Source organism: Monodelphis domestica, chromosome 3, assembly GCF_027887165.1.
Source record: "Monodelphis domestica isolate mMonDom1 chromosome 3, mMonDom1.pri, whole genome shotgun sequence".
Classification (NCBI taxonomy): domain Eukaryota; kingdom Metazoa; phylum Chordata; class Mammalia; order Didelphimorphia; family Didelphidae; genus Monodelphis; species Monodelphis domestica.
Genome location: NC_077229.1, coordinates 334,688,201 through 334,706,161, shown reverse-complemented (window position 1 = coordinate 334,706,161; position 17,961 = coordinate 334,688,201). Strand labels below are relative to the sequence as shown.

Here is a 17,961-nt window from a genome sequence, read left to right as displayed (position 1 = left end):
CTTTTTGTGTTCTTCTGTATGAAGGAAATCTTTCTTGCTATTTAAGTTCAGGACTTTTAAAAAAGAAGATGAGAAAAAAGAAGCTTCAAAGGCTACATTAAAATTTAAACTGTTCTGAACACTTAAGCTGTTCTTTTTAACAGAAAAAAAAACTCATGAAGAAATCATTGATGTGGAGCTATAAGGTACCTTATATGCCATCTAGCCCAACACCCTCTTATAACAGATATGAAAACCAAATCCCACAAGAGTAAATGGATTGTCCGATATCACTTAGGTAATAACCACAGAGGTAAGATTTGAACCAGGTCCTCTAACTCCCAAAGCCAGTATTCTTTCCATTGTACCATACGACTTCCAAAAATGTTTAGTGGAGTTCCATCTCATCGTCCCACAAATAGGGAGATCAAAATTTAAAAGGTACAGTAAGGTTTCCTGTAATCTGTACCTAAACTTTATAATTCAGTGGTACCATTCCCAAAATTGAATAATCATTTGAGCTGCCAGATAAAGTTCTTTTTTTCTTCATATAGTTTTTACTGGTTTTTTTTCTGTTTTAGACTAATGTATCTCTAATAAATAGTACAATGCCTATCACATAGTAGGTAATGCCTACTAATAGATTTAATGATAGTAATAGCTTTTATATAAAGCTTTAAAGTTTGTAAAACGTTTTTCATGGCTTGTCTCATTTGATCCTCACAGCAACTCTTTGAAGTAGGTTCTATTCCTTTCATTGGTGAGGAAACTGAGACTGCAGCAAGTTAAGGAACTTCTCCTTGGAAACATAACTAGTTGAGTGTCTGAGGCAAGATTTGAAAGGAGAGGTTCTCCTAACCCCAAGACCAAAGAGCTCTCTGCCTACCATGCCGTGCCACTGTACCAACATGTACAGGTTCCAGAGCAAGTTCTGAGAACTCCCATTGATTAGATGCCTCTTTTCTGTTACAGAAAGCCACGGGGGGAGGGCAAAAAATGCCGGAAGGTTTATGGCATGGAGAATCGAGACATGTGGTGCACTGCCTGCCGTTGGAAGAAGGCCTGCCAAAGGTTCATTGACTGAAGAGTGGAAGCCTCAAAGGTGCGGGGTGGACACCCAAGAGCCTGCCTACAGCTGCCCTTGACACTCTTCTTGCCCTCTCCTTCCACTCCTGGTTTTGAAAAGAGGTTTTTGCATTAACAACAAAATGCACTCATAGCCAAGGTGCAGCCTTTCAAGAAACCTGTGTGTGGAAGAACAGCAAAAAAAATTTAACAGTAACTAGCATCACCAACCAGTATCCAACCTGGAGCAGCTATAACTTTTTTTTTAGTTGGAAAAAAAGTTAACCTTTTGCTCTGTGACTTCCTCACCACGCCAGGCCAGCCCCAGTAGATCTTGTAACTGTACTGTGAACTTCTGTAGCAGTTAAAACAACAAACCCTTCTTTCCCTAGAATGGAGGAATCTTTTGCTATGTTTTCTGACTAACACACCTTGCAAGATTTTTTCTGACACTTTAAGAAACAACCCACCACATAAGCTACAGTTTATTCAAACAGCATTTGTACAAAGAATGGACTCTACTCTGTAATTCCCAATGCGAACAGTCTTGCTTCAGTTTCCCATTTGACTCCTTGGAGCCATGCATACCCTACTGTGCTCTAGGGACAAACAGCACTCATGATTTCTTTTCCATTTGGGATTTTCTTTTTTTTTTTAAATGGCCACACACCAGAAGTCCTATGGGATCTATTAACCTGTAAGACCCCCCCGGGACTTTCAAGAACACAAAAAAGATAACAAACGTTGGAAATCACCAGCAAACTTACAGCCATGAGCTGAGATCAGGAAATCCAGTTGTCATCATTGGGAAACATCTAGGAGCTTCACTTGATTTCCCAAGAAGCTTTTTCTAATTGCTTGGCTTTCTATAATGTAGTGGCCAACCCATGAGAAGTAAGCATCCTGCTTCTCTCCATCTTGTTGCAACTGTCAAGAACTGGTCCATGTAGCCATCTGGGTAACCCTTAGTCCTTTTTTTCAGGGATGTGATCCAAACCAGCAGCTCAGCTCTGTTTACTATGATTGCTTGTTTGTGAGACTGTTGCCAGCTTAATGGGTCACTAGTCCTTTCCATAAAACAAAACAAAAAAAAAGAGAAAGAAAAGTCTACAATGGTTTTCAGAAAAGGTATAAAAATCAGAAATGTCTCATACACATAAACCTGTGAGGTTAGCTTTAAGAGCAGAGCACAGCCTACATAGTCTCATCCATTCTCAAAAGCCGTTTTGAGGTTAGAAAACCAATTCCTATTTTGAGTGCACTTTTATAGATTTTTATGCTTTTGCATGTCTGGTATATGGGCTAATGAATACTATAGATCTTTGTAGGAGTTGATGCAAAATACAGACCTTTATTTTTTATCATTTGAAAAATTGGGGGCTATTTATTGATAATTACCCTGGTGAGAAAAATACAATAAACAAAAGGAAAATGCCATGTTGGATAATACAAAGTGTAGTTATAGGAATATCTCCGTTTAGGAGGATCAAGTCTTAAAGTAGGTGGGATTTACAAGATCTGAGGCCTTAGCTTTTTAAGAAAAAAACATTTTTTTTTTCCATTTGGGAGCTAGGCCTCGCCCTATAAGTTAATTTTCCATCCAACCTATTTCCCTACTAAATTTTTTACTCTCTCCTATCCCTGTGCAAAGAAAACTAGCACCTTAGAGGATGTTTTGTTTAGAACTTTAAAATTAACATCAGCCATAGGAATGTTAAGTAAAATTGCACAAAGGAAGAGTGTTACTATGTTTAGAAATTGCACATACACATACATACACATTTCTGAACTGAAATCTGTTATGCCTGATTTCCCTTTACATTTTTAAAAAAATAAAAAGGAAGTACAGTAGGTTGCACGGTACAATATTCTGGCCCCCATTTTTCCTTACTTTTTGGCAAATTTTTGTTTAAGATCCCTCCGAGAGAGAACCATGGTTCTTTGTTTCTTATGGGTTAATAGACTAGCCTGGTTTGATCACTTCTTTTAATCAGTTCTACTCACACTTTTTTTTTAAACCCTTGGCTCTAGATACCAGAAAACAGCATTTGTACAACCTCACCCAACTTTAGTACCATAATCCTTGAAAAAAAAGTACTTTCTAATATTTGCTATATAGTATGACATTCCCTGGGTCAGCCATGAAAACAGTCTGAAAAATTCTCCCATCTTCTCACACATTGATTTGCTCATAGTCTTCCCACTCCCTCAAAAATCAAGGATCTTTCTTCCCTTGTATGTCATCGTGCCTATCATACTACTATCTTGTGACCAAGATGGCACTACTTTTCATTTGGGCAGTTCCACAAATATGGTATAGGGTTTGTACTAAGCCAGCCAGACTTTCTGGTCTCTCCTATAACTTGTACTATTATCAGTGAGCAGAATTAAGGACTCTATCTGTGACTATAAAATGGAATTTTGCCTATTTTGCAAAGCTACCTGGTCTACTGACAGAATCTAGTCCTTGGTTTTGTTCTTCAGATTCAGTAACCAATAATGAAGAACTGAATTCCCCATATCCCATAAAACCAAGATAGCTCTGCATGAGATGAGTTTCTGTGGCCACAGTGCTCAGCCCCATAGGAGATGGTATAAAGCTCCCCAAAAGAATGTTAGATAACCTCCCCTCCCCATCTACAGTCATCAACTAATTTTCAGAACCAGTAGTGTTGTAACAAGCAGCAGACAGCCCAGTCACTCACCTCCACAGAGTTCCTACACAAATTGTCACTTCTGTTTAAAGCAAGAGTTCTTAACCTTTTTTGGGTCAGCCTGGCTTAGCCTATGGACCCCTTCTCCATATACTATTCTAAATAGCTATGATTACAAAGGAAAATAATTATACCAAAATACAATTGGCAAAATACTTAAAAAACAAACAAACAAACAAAACAAGTTCACAGACCCCAGGTTAAGAACTCCTGGCTTAAAGTCATCAATGTTCAGACTGATTCACCAAATCAGCCAAGGATGAGCACTGCAAAAAAAGACAAGTGTTTATTGGGTACCAGACTATATACCAAGGCCAGCCTTGACATGGCTTCATAACATATGCCTGCATTGACATACTGAACAATCCTTGCCCCATAATTTGACATTTGAGGTAACTAAGAGATGTGGTGTTTTACCTGGCTGACTTAAGAGAAAGGGAATTGTGGCTTATCCTAGGAAAAGTTTTTGTTTTGTTTTTTCATCCAAAAATCCAAATATGTTTTAAATCCAGGAAAATGACTTTATTTTAGAGAAGTAGGGCAATTTGGTTGTAGTTATCTATCTCAAGTGCCAAAATAAACCACACACCCATATGATAATATGATGTTGGGCAACATGTCATCTTAATTCTTCATTTGGTGGGGGGGTGGGGGGGATGAAGAAGGAAAGTTAGAAGACATTGACTTTATTGAGAAGGCTCTCCACTACCCACTCACTACTTACAATTACATAAATGCCTCACAAAACACACTGGAGCTTTGCCCACACAGAGGTAGTAGCAAGAATATGATTTAAGGTCCAGATATATTTCTAAGAACATCTTTGTGACAATCGCTTTCTGATTTTCATGAAGTTTCTGGTCTTCTCTGTGGAGGGCATTTCTTAACTGCCAACACTATATCCCCTAAATATCTGAAAAACAAATGGTACCCTACATGTACTGTGATCAGCATGGCCACTTCTAGAATCAGGCATCATTTATCTTAATAATTCTTATAAAATGCTTTTGCCAAAGCCCCTCAGTGCTTTCCAGTAGAGATGTACCAAACGTCCTTGAAAGGGGAACTTAAGAAGCAGAGAAGAGAGTTCCCATTGGGGGAACCAGGCAGGAGGTGGGAGGAGAGACCTCCTGGCATCGTAGGTGAGAGTTTTTCTACCTGGCACAGAATCGAGTGTTGCTCTGACCAAATTGAGTTTAGGGTCTCACCTTTCCACCTCAGATCATGACACGGTCATGGCTCTCTGAAAAGACAATAGACTGCAGGTCCATCTAAGGAAGTGGAGAAAGGCCCTGAAGAACAAAAGCCACCTGGGTGGAAAGGTCACCTCTCTTCCTAATGCAAAACACAGCACGGACGCTCCCACTCCAACACCCCATTCTCGTTGGCCACTTTTCCTTCTCTTGCTGGGAGCACCCGGGGCAGTCACAAGCAATGAATTCACTCACCCAGCATACTTTGTGCTCTGCGGCATATTTTTATCCATAAACTGTGACCTGGGAGGCACAGAGGGAGATAAATGCTGTGCTGAGGTGCCACTTTCATTACAGAATTGCCTTTCTGGTCATAACTGTTATCTGCAAATGAAACTTTTCAGCTGAGTGATGCAGTTGTTATAGGCCTTTGACTTTCCATGAAATTTTAGCAGAAGGATTCATTTGCATGGTAGAAATGAGTTCTGAAAATGAAGTCTAACCTATGAACTTTAAAGTTGATCATTAAATCTAAGTGGACTCTGTCTTTTACTTCCCTCTAAGCTACACTGGAAAGCAGCTCTCAGTTCTACTTCCAGAGTCAGTGCTGCAAACGCTTTTAATTTTGGTTTTCCTCTAGAAGGCTTCTATGGAAAGGGGAAGATGCACGGCATTCCTCTCGCCTGAAAAGTGACTAAAATTGTATATAATGATAGCTCGCTTTTAGGCAGTGCTTTACCATTTACAAAGCACTTTACACACAGTCTCATTTAATCCTGTGAGGGCAGTCGGGCAAGGGGTCTTCACCCTCCCCTCCCTTTTAATATAAAGTAGAATACCTTCATAATAGTTGCAGAATAATGTAAATAATACTCATTTCCTCAGGGAAAATTAAAGGGCAGAACATTTGTAAATTAGGTCTGGTGGACCCTAACAGGAATAAGAGTTTTAATATGTATTTTTAGTGTTTTTTTCTAGTCAAAACTATGTAGCAAAATGAAGATGATGTCAGAATTCTGAGAGAAATACACTAGCAGGAGGACACTGTTTTAGGTAGCATGCAGTGCCTCACCCGCCATGTGTGTCTCGCTTAAGGAATAGGTATATATTTATAGCTGATCTGAGGTTCTATGATTGGAATTTGAATCCCAAACAGATCTCGCCTGTGGCTTCTGCAAGCCCCACAGGCATTTGTTGACTTTGTATAAAGCTTTTCTGAATGTACTTGTAAACATGCAGTTTTGTCATCTCCTTATACGATCCCTTGGTTAAATAGCTCTATTCTATAAGTGGAAGTCTGTACCTGAAAGCAGTTGGAATGTGTTTTGCACTCCATTGCATGTTGTAGTGCAAAACCTGTAAGTACCTTCTTGGGAGAGGTACTGTTTTCTTCCAGATGCTGTCAAATTTAGATTGACCTTTCTTCATGTCTCCTGTAGCGCTGACCCAAGTGGGAGCCGGATAGAATTCATGAATATAAATGAGAGCCAAAATAGGGTAGGATTCATGAATAGGAATGTGGCTGTGGAGCATATTATATAGTGCTCTGGGCACGCAGGTCTACTAGAAATTCATCTCCCTAAGAAAACAACTACCAGAGCCGCACATAACAAACTCTCCACCTTCTTCAAGCCAACAGCAATTTCTCCTTATTAGAACTTCTTGGTAGAGTCCTTTTTTTGCATCTCACTTTGCCAGTTCAGAAAGCCTCCAAGTAGCATTAAAACTTTTAGGTGCCGTTATTTACACTGAGTGACTCTGGCCCCGCTATCTTATGGGGAAAAAGTTATCTCCACTAATGGAATTCTCTGTGTAGATGTCACCCCTGCTACAAAAGTCCCCCAGAAAGTAGAAATACATGATTGTCTTGTATTGTTTGCTATAGGAATGGAACTCAAAGGAGGGATTCCTCTTCTGGTCATTTTTTGTATATAGTTAGTTTTTTTGGTTTGGTTTGTTTTGCAGGACAATCTCATTCTGTGTAACACTGCTGTTAGTCTGGGGTTCAGAATGCTATGTTTTGTCACATCAGTGTGTAAGTTTAAGTAACACAATTAACTTAATTTGTTGTTTAAAAAAAAGAAGCAAAAAAAGGCCACTTAAAAGAACTTCCACCCTTCTAAGAAGCAAGAGACACCGCTAAAAAGCTCCATTGCTTAACCTCTCAAGGGGACCAAAAACAGTTTTCAAGATGCCCAGTGCTTTGTCAGCACAGGCGGCATCCTCTTTGGTAAGAGGAGATAGTATTCATCTCAACAAAGCACATATAGGGCAGTGTTTCTACCAGGCAAGAAGGAGGTGGAGCAGTCTTCAGTGTTGACAATGCAACTTGCTCCCTAAATGAAGGGCTTCACCACTTGGACTAGTGACTGGTCACTCTCTGGGACTCTTATCTCCCTGTATCGAGGACAGGAATAGGCCAATCTGACAAGAGAATCCCCATATTGCCATTACCATTACTAGGACCTAAAATTGTGTTTCAAATTACCTTTGAGTGAACCTAAAAGAGACATTCCCTATGCCATTTTATTTTATTTTATTTTTTAAAAACCCTCACCTTCTGCCTTAGAGTCAATACTAAGAATCTGAAGAATTGGCTCCAAGGCAGAACAGTAAGGGGTAGGCAATGGGAGTTAAGTGACTTGCCCAGGGTCACACAGCTAGGAAATGTCTGAGGCCAGATTTAAACCCATAACCTCCCATCTCTAGACCTAGCTGAGTCACCTAGTTGCCCCTCCTCTTCTGTTTTAGACAACTTTGACAGAGGCACTTTTTTTTTTTTAATTGGGGCACATATTTACTTGTTTAAGATGCTCAATATGAAAGTACTAGCTGCCAGTCTTAAAAATGAGCTTACCCAATGAGAATATGAAATTGTATGTAAAGGGAGAAATCAGTTAACATCGGGTATGATGAGATTTTTTTTAAGTCTCTGTATCAGCCCAAAGACAGAATTCTTGAAGAATCATCAAGATTTGGGGCTCTTTAAATTCCCAGACCGAATTCTAATATTTTTAGCAAGGTCTCTAACAAACTAAATTCTTAATCTTTCAACATGATAAATGTCCTCACAAGGGACCACAAGTTGTTACAAAGTGACCATGTCCTCAAGAGTCAAGTATGTCTATGAAAAAAAACCCCAACAATTTTTAAATTAAAAGTAAGGTTGACATACTAGAGGTTTTCATTCCTGCCTAAATATTTTTAGCTTTATTTCTACAATACTGTGGAATCTATACACTTTGATCAATTCCATTCCCAGATGCATCAAATGTGTATCACTTGGCTTGGGAGTTGTTATTTTTTGGAGGGGAAGGGGAGGACACCTGACCTAATCTTAAATACAAACTGGAATGAAGGAGGTAGATACATGTTCAATGGTATAATTTCTATAAGGCAACCAGGAAGGCAGAAAACCACTTGATCCCAAAATAGCCTTAAGATCTGAAAATTTGAGGCATCAAGCTAGATCTTGGGATCACAGATGTAGAGTTGAAAGAGACATTATAACTCATTTAGGAAACTGAGGACCAGCCATGAAGTGATCGTTCAGTGTTCATGATAGAGCCAAGATTCAGTCTTGGGCCCTATGACTCCAACATTCTTTCTACTAAACCAAGCTGAGTTCTGGAAAGCTTTGTACCTAAATAGCCCATAATTCTTGGCAAGGCACAGGTCAAGTTCCCAACCAATTTTTTTTTTATGTTTTTTTAAACCAAAAATGTTTGTTACACCTAATGGTAGATGGAGCCTTACAGAAGGTATATAGAGTATATTGTATAGTTGGAGCCAACATTGTTATCATGTTTCCCTTGGTCTCTCAGTCTCATGTATTAAAATTCTGTGGAAAGGCTGCAAACTTTAGCTGTTTTGAGAAGAAAGAAGTCAGTGAGGTCATATCTCACCAGAAATTTTTTTTTACTGATGACAAATTCAGAAATGTGATCTCCTTGGACTTCTGTCTAAACAAAAGTCAGCGAAGCATGATCCAAGTTAGTTCTCCTGCTGGTTATGGAGTACCCAGTAGCATTGAAAAAAACTGCAATTGTAAGCTTTCTTACTGATATAACTACCGCAACCACTGTGACAAGAAGGGGGTAGCCCAGGAGAGCTGTTGCACCTTTTAGAGCAGGCAGCAAGGGATTCCTCTGCAATTATTTTAAGATAACACACTTTTCTTTCTAATGCCAAAGCCCTTTGCCATCTTCTTAGCACTTCTCCATGTTCCTTCCGCCCCCATCCAGCAAGTTTTCACCATGAAACTACTATTCTTATCCGATCTAGCAAAATTCTTGTCACCTTACCACAAAATTCTCAATTTTATGTATATTCTGGAGCTTCCACTGGATCTCAAAAGGAGACATTGTGCATACACACACACACACACACACACACACACACACACACACACACACGTGCTTTTCTGAGGGCAGTTAAGAAATTAGTAGTGGCTATATCTTGAAAGAGATCAGCCAGAATATTATTCATTTGAATAGCTAATCTAAATGACTTTCAAATCCTATTTTTTCAAATCCAAAATTTTTCAAATCCTAAAATTGAATGCTGTTGGTTTTAAAAGACAATATAATTTTAAAGTTGTTATTCAGTAAACACTTGGAATTAAATTTTGAAGTAGTCCTTGAAGGTTAAATTCAGAAAGATGAAAACCTGCTCCTTGTCAGAGTCAGTTCTGGGGCCAAGCCAATGGATAGGGTCTAAAGCTAACCAGGGACACCTGTCTATGAATGTTTATCACCCCACACCCAACCCAGATGCTGAGAGAACCTGGAGATCAGCCTCAGAACCAACTCAGATTGCAAGAAGGAAACAAATCTCAGGACTGAAGATGGTATAAGAATTGATTAATATAGCAGGAAGGTGGTAGAGCCAAGTCGAACCTGCCAGTATTGGAGATTGACAAGCATGACAGAGCAGGGCTCAGTTCCTTGTTTCATTGGCCATCTAGACTTAAAAAAGTGATGAAGAAAATGTTAATAATGAAGATTGAAAGTATCTCATATGTACAGTCTTTTAGAGCTAGTTGTTTGACATTTACCAGACATAGGACCACTGTAGAATGGAGGAAGTGCCCGGGGTTAACTTGTCATCTGGACTCAAACTCCCAGGCAAGCCTGACTAGAGAGTTCTTTCATGTTGGGAAGCTAAGGTTTACCAGGCATCCAGCTTCAAGAACTTTTCCAGTGGTACTTTCAAAGAAGCATGGAGCCCACTTGTTGCCACAGAAACCTACCTGTACTTCATTCACTAGAATGATCCTTCTCGATTTTCAACACATCCTCAGCTCAAATATCCCTTTTACCATTGTGAAAAACAGCTCTGAATAACAGGAATTTGACTCTTCAAACAAGTTATCAACAAATTGGAAAAAACAATGAAACAGAGTATGAGACTTAGCTATTCTACCGAAATTAGTCTGTACTCTCAAATATAAATATATATATGAAATTCTTGTAATGTTAACACCAAAGAAGTCCCAAATTACCAAATAAAAGTTTTTTCTACCCTGAAAGGGGCGGGGGGAGTTGTGAGAGAAGAGTTGATACTTCTAGATGATCTGCTTTTTATCTGCTATAGGTAGGGGTAAATCTTGGTGTCAGTCCAAAAATTAAAACCCAACTGAAATGTTAAAGATGGTACTGGGGGAGAGGGGAAGCCAAATTAGAAAAACATCTTTTTTTAATTGGATGTTCCTTTTTTGTAGTTGTTCAGATTCAAGTGGGACTTCTTGAAAAGGCAACTTGAGCCATAGTAAGTAACTCAAGGCCAGTGATGGGTTCTACTTCACCCTTCTGTTATTTCATCAGACCCTGACCCTTCACTCTCTCATGATTTTGTCAAATCTCAAAGGAGATTTTGTCAAAGAGCTACCAGTGGCTTTTGGAGACCTTCCATCCCTACCCCTTACTTTCAAGGAGATGAATGTAGTACTCCTACTACATAGTACATAGTGGCTCCCATTATGGGAACTTCATCGTAGTTTATTAATTCATATTCATAAATAAACACATCCCAAAAGTTTCTTCTATAGCAAATGGAATATTTTAGATATTGTTTTTCTGATGTAAAATGTACAGTATTAAAAGGAAAACTGCTCGGTATTCCACCTCCTTAGGGTGTCTCTTTCATGGACCCCCTAAAAAAAAAAGAAGCCCATTTTGCAGTAGTTGCTGCCAATGTCATTTTGCTGTGTTCGAATTATAAAATTACTTAGACCCATGCATGGAGAAGTGTAGTAATGTACATGAAAAGTGAGCCCTTTTCAGTGAATTTGGCTTAAACACTATAGCTCTGGAAATCTGAACTTTGCACACGCACATGCACGCACACATAGGAAGCTGCAGGCTTTTGAAAGAAGACAGATGATTAAATCCTGCTGCTTTTTTTTTTTTAAAAAAGGTCTATCAGGTTTAGAACATAGGCATAGTCACTAAGTATGTTTCCAAAGAGCGGCCCCTTCAATAATGCTTTCAAAGAAAAAAAAATGTTGCATGTAATTCTTAAGTCTAAATATTGCATTTGATTCCCAGCAGCCATTCTATTTTATTTAAAAAATTAATGAATAGATATAGCAGCTCAGGGAAAAGGTAAAAAGGTTTATCCTTTAAGAAGATAGCTTCCTTTCTTTTGATCTGATTTCTGAGGGTTAATTCTTGCCTTTTGTTTTATCGCTGAGGATTTCTTAAAGACAGGACCATCACCACGTTGGAACTGGTGACTGAGCAAAAGAAAAAAAAAAGAATCATTCGTGACCTAGTTCTTGGCCTCAGTTTCCCTGCTCCTAGCTCACAGGAAATAAAGAGTTTGAAAGGGGTATGTTTTCTTAGCAACCACTTGGGTATCTTCTGTCCTTTGGGTGGGCTCAGTCTGATTAACGGAACAGCCTAGCTTACAATGAAATGTTGATGTTGAAACTATTTATCAAAAGAATACAAACCACAGTGCCACATTCGAACAGGACAGCAGCAACCCAGCAGTATCTTGCTGCTGCTGCTGCTGCTAGGTCACTGATTTATACTTCAGGTTCAAGGAAAGTTCCATTGGGGATAAATGTCATTGTGGCTGGCAAGACAGGCCACATACCTGATCACCACCTTCCTTCGGGGAGAAATTTCCATCTGTCTGAACAGCTTAGATGATCAGAGAGCAGCTCAGTAAATGTACAACGTGCTTTATTCAGCACAGGAATGTCTGTTTGAGCTCTGATAGCTGGCAAAAGCAAGATAATCTTTTGGGATTTAATAACTCTTGCATTAGTTGCCCACCACTATCGATATCATGGGTGTAGGAGAAAATTAAATGCAGCAATCAGAACCAGTGACTTTTATTCCAGAACAAAGAGCTTATGGAGACTCACACTTACAAGGACAATTTCATATTTAATCTTCACTCACTTCAGGGCATATTCTTAACCCTCCATTACATTGAAAAATGGACTAGTCCTGATTATTTGAATAAGCAATGTCTTCTCCAGTATAATCACTTTAGTGCTATCACCATGAAAGGAGAAGAAAGCAACTGTGACACCAGGACGTTTTTGAACACCTCTACAAGCTGCAAACCACCCCCGACACCCCCTAATGGAAATCAAAATAAGAGATGTTCAGGCTGAAGCCTATCATGGATTACAACCTTGTAGAGAGGAAAGACTGCCCCAGCCTCCTCAGTATCTGCTGCCTGAGTTCATGTTACAGAGTATCCATCCCCTCTGAGATATCAGCATAGTCTAATGATAGGAAGGCCTCAAATTCAGGATGAAAAATACCAATTAGTAAATCAGACTCTTGTTGGCATCTTCAAACATTCTTTAGATCCTTGAATATTGATGGTTTTGACTTTTGCCGATGTTTAAGGTAAGAAAAAGACCTGACGATTTTGGAAAGCCCCTTCAGCCATAGTTAGGAAGCTTTGGAAGAGACACAACAACACAAAATGGATTTTAGGGACTGAGATAGATAAAATTCAAGAGCTCAACACTGAAAATACTCCTATTTGGTGGCTTCACTCACTGAAAATACCCTAACCCTAAAATATATAGGGATCGGAATATTATGTTAGCTATTTAAAGTATACTCTTCATTGCTAAATGTTTCCTTACAACAGAAATTTCTTGATATGCCCTAACTTTCCTATTTTTCTACATTAAGTGATTAGGAAATATTCTGCCATTTAGACATAGTCTATATTGAGTAACCAGGTCCTGGTACAGTTCCCAGCATGCTAGCTGTATCAGAAACCCAATAGACTTTTACGAAGAGCTCAGGATGAGAAGAAATTTGCTAGGTCCCAAAGGGTTCATGAGCACTATCAAATGTTACTACTGAGAAGGAATCAGTAGCATTTGGCAGATGGGGGTGGGTGGGAGGGCATCACAGCTATGGCAGATCTCACCCACACCCAACCCATGCTGAGGTTTCACAGACCTCTGCCCCTGAAAATCAAGCCATCTTTTAGCTAATTTCAAACACCAAATCTAAACCCAACATGATAACAATGATTTTTATTTGTCGAAAAATGGGATACATAACAGAAACGCTGGCTAAGAAAGCTTGGATTTGGGGGTGATATCTATATAATGGAGAACAAAGAGACAAATGAAAAAAAGAAAAAAAGGAAAAGTAGCCAATCTTCCTATTATCATTAAAGTGTCACTTTCAGTTTAATCAGGCACTGATTTAGAAGTTGGATGGTTAGATCGTTGGTTTTCTAGAAATACTTTGGAAATACAGTGTGATGGGGAAAGTGATGGTGAAGAACTTGCTTACAAAAGTCTTTAATGTTAGTGAATGAATGTAAACAGTACCAAGCTATGCATTTTCATACTTTTCATCAAGTAAGATGTTGTATTTTATATGGAGTCCAAGTAAGCTTTTTTCCCCCATAGGTGTTTACCATTATTGCAAATAGTACATACATAAAAATGAATGCATGTCTTCACTGGGAAGGTTAGACACCCATCTCTCTCTGTCTCTCTCTCTCTGTCTCTCTCTCATTTTTTTGAGCTGATGTGCTTTTTTAAGTCAGAGCATTTAACTTCAGACTATCACCTTTGTGTAATATACAAGTCCAGCCATTTTGGTGGAGAAATGAGAAGGGTTTTTAATTTTACCCATGGAGCCAAATGCTGGCTGTATTAAGTCTGCCCTTTCTTTAACGGTGTGATAACTCGGGACTCCAAACTGTATACAGTTTGTAGGTACTTGCATAGGATAGCTGCAATATAAATGCAATAGGTGTTTTCTTCCTTGTGGGTTTTTTGTTGTTTTTTTAGTCCAGGGAAAAATAATCTGCTCTAAAAGGTTTGGGTCATACAATTTCAAAGGAATAATATGGAAATGTTTTTCTTCTTTAAAGAAAATCCTTTTTGGTTTGTTTCTTGTTTGGTTTGTTGTTGTTTTTTAATAGCATGGAGACATTGTCCTTCGTTTCAGAATTCTACGCAGATCCCACAGCCCTTTCCTCATTCAATTTGTTCTTGTGTTGATAGTCTTTTCTCTCACATTTCCCCCGTTTGCCTCTTTATCAGCACTTGTCTGTGTTGCTTAGTGTGAAAAATACTCTTCTTCATTTGCCCATTAATAGGACACACAGACTGTTCAATTCCTTTGCTATCCTGACCCTGCTTTGTGTCTCTAAAGACAGTTTCTCAACCATCTGTGACTGCTGTTTCATTTCTCAATTCACTTTTTAAAATATAAGAAAGAGCTTCCAAACCTGATACTTTGGGTTATACTGGATATATTTGCTATATATTTAGAAGGTTGGGGTGGGGCGTGTCTTTTTATATGATTTTTAGCCAAATTCCAGTGTTCTGATGATTACTTTTCTGGATATCTAATTGTAAATAAAGCCTGTAAAGTTTCAGGTTAAGAAACCTAAAAATGACTGTTCATTGGCTTTGTGCTAGCTTTTTGGAATATTGTACATAGATTAGATTTAACGATTTAAATGTTGGTGTTTTTTTTCTAAATACTGTTACTCAAAAAAACTATTTTGAATGTTTGGGGATTCCTTTGTTTTTATTTTCTTTGCTTTGCATCATTTTAGACTTTGTGTGTTGGTAAAAATAAATACGTGTTTCCTAAAGATTTAACACCAGGAGACAAAAACAACAACAAACTGGTGCTGTCTGGATGGTGGGAACAATTTTAAATTGAAGGTTTGTGATTTAAAACTATCCACAGTGTACACACCAATTAAGCTGCACTTTTCCCAAGAGACCAGCCACAGTCTACCTGAAATGGGCTTTCAGAGGACCATAAAATGTTTACAGTTTCTGTTGCCCATTGAAGTGTAAAATAGAGAAATGACTCCCTCCTCATTGTTGCATATTTGATACATTAGGGACATGGGAGCATTCAATTTAAGTAGAAAGAACAGTTTGTAAGAAAACCATTAGTCATAGTTCTCGAATCTTTGGGATTTCAGATTTTGTGATGCTTGGATGTACCAATAAACATGCTGTTGCTTCTCTTGTCTAACAACATGTCTCTGGCCTGTGTTTTACTGTTTGTGGGTATACCAAGAGCAGCCCTAGCATGAATCTGGTCCAGGAACTGGCCCTTCAGCCAGCCCATTCTGACCAACTGCAAGGATGTCCACAGACCAGGAATCTAAATGCACTTGTATCTGATTTGCTATCATGGAATAAGTCTAACTTTCCCATAATAAAAAGATTTGTGTATCTGCTTCTATTTGTCGGTTTATTTAAGCAAACAGTGGCCAAGTTATACACTAGACTTAATGCTTCCCCAAGAAGTAATTAGAGGTTTTCGCTTCAATACCCCCCAATGGATTTATGCTGTCATTTTGTGGGTTCATATATTGAGTTACCATAGGATCATAGATTTAGAGCCAAAAGGGACTTTAGAAGCCATAGAATTCAGCCCCTCATTTTACAGATAGAGAAACCAAGGCACAGGAAGTGTCTTATCCACAGTCATGGCTAGTAAGTATATGAGGTGGGATTTGAACCTAGACCTTCCTAAATTAAAGCCCTAGTGTCCTAAATGCTACACTACGCAGCCTGGAAATTTCTATGTGACACTTGCCTATGTCTGTCTATCTCTTCTGATTCTAAATCTGTTATCCTGGGATCCTCTCATAAATCTTCCCGGAGGAGTCCAACCAACATGCTAGGCTTTTTCTCTAAGTCTTGAGAGTGCATGGATGGCCATATAGCTAGTGGAGTTACGTATCTATATGAAAGATGTCTTTAAACATTAAAAATCAGAGAGAAAAACAGAAAGTTCTATCTTCCACACCCTGATATGCCCCTCTGTTTTAAACTGTAGACAATCAAGTCCTCATCAAATTTTATCTTTGTCTATACGAAGGTACCCAATGCGCAATCTCACAACATGAGCTATTTAAACCTTTTCTAATGGAAATAAAGAGAAATTTGGGACAAGTAAGCAAGGGAAAAATGCAAGTTAGTGAAAAGAGGAATAAACTGTGACCCGATATTTTAGAAAGGCCATCGCCCCACGGCACGACACCTTGTGACATTACAAACATACCAGAAATAAGCAGTTTTCTCTATGGCTACTAATGTATCTAAATTGATTTTGGATGACAAGAATGCACACCCAGAGTAAACTGTTCTCCAGCACTGTTAATGGAACCATTGACTAGCATTTTTCTACACATAGAATATCAGAATGAAAAGGGACCCCAGAGATCATTGTCTAGGTCATAAAGGGAACATCAATTTCTCCTGCCATATGCCCTGCAAATGATTGTATAATCCTCACCTGAAGAGCTCCAGGATAACTCCCAAGGTAGCCCATTCCACTTTGGAGCAGCTCTAGTTATCAGTAAGTTCCTCCATACATTAAGTGCAAATCTACATCCCTAAAACTCCCATAAATTATTGGTCCTAGATCTGCCCTTGCGGCCAATGCAGAAAAAATCCCCTCCACAGGGACCTTTAAATGCTGACATTTGTCATGCTGACAATAGCTGTGCCCCCACCAATTCCCTTCTCCCAACTAAACATCCCCAGTACCTGCAACCAATGCTCACAGGGCTTGGGCCTTCCCATTGTGATGCCCTCCTCTTAGCATGTTCCCATTTGTTCCTTAAACGTGATTTATACATGCTTTAGGTTTTACAAAGCTCTTTTCACATTCATTTTCTCATTTGATAGGAAATGATTTATTAGGACCATTTCCTCCCTTGTTTAGGAATCTTTCACTATTTTTAATACAGCATAAGCTTGCACTTTAGGAGTGGGAGGGGACTCCATCATACCTCCAACTTGTATTAAGCTTAGAATCTACCAAGACACTAAGTTTTCAAATGAACAATCATTTAGTAAGAGCAATCAACAGTCATCAATTTTGTAAGCCTCCTGTGAGTCTCTCCCAAATTCTATACTTCTGCAACTGACTCTTTGAAGCCGTTTAGTCCTGTTATATTTATCCTTATTCAATTTTAGCATGTTAAATTCAACCCCATCATTTCTCCTGAATTCTTTCTCAGTCCTTTAAAGTATATTAACTCTCTTTACCAGGCTCAGATCATCTTTAAATCTCAGAAATATTACCTGTGCCTCAAACCGAGTCCTCGATTTTTAACAAGGTAGGAGCAAGACCAGAACACTATTATATTATACTAGTCACCCTTCAGGTTAACATCCATCAACTCATCACCACTTTGGGGATGGCATTTGGTCAGCTCCAAGTTCACATAAATGTTCTATCATCTGTTTCAGCCATACCCATCTTCTCAAATGTCATCCTGAAATCCTACTATGCTACTAGCTCTGTTACGACATTCCCCCGACTGCCCAATAATTGCCCAAAAAAGAAAGGAGGCTAGACTGACTAGCTCAAAATCAAAACCATATTCCTTGGTAAGGACTCAAAAGCTCTCCTCATTTGTGTCTTCCAGGATTTTGCCAGAAATTGAAGCCAAGCTCACCAGTTTGACAAATAAACATCTTTTGAAAATGAGACATCTGACTCTTCAGTGCTGTCTCACTTTTTAGT

General features: G+C 38.8%; 1 protein-coding gene across 2 annotated transcripts in view; it reads left to right on the top strand.

Annotated features, from left to right (window-relative positions):
* ZNF704 (zinc finger protein 704) overlaps positions 1-15,657 on the top strand; it is a 374,748-nt gene extending 359,091 nt beyond the window's left edge. For both annotated transcript variants that reach the window (XM_001377311.5, XM_007486910.3), the window contains one exon: positions 952-15,657. In XM_001377311.5, coding sequence (XP_001377348.4) covers positions 952-1,063 — 112 coding nt within the window. In that variant the 3' untranslated portion in view covers positions 1,064-15,657. The remainder of the gene's footprint in view (positions 1-951) is intronic.
* Positions 15,658-17,961: the final 2,304 nt, after the last annotated feature.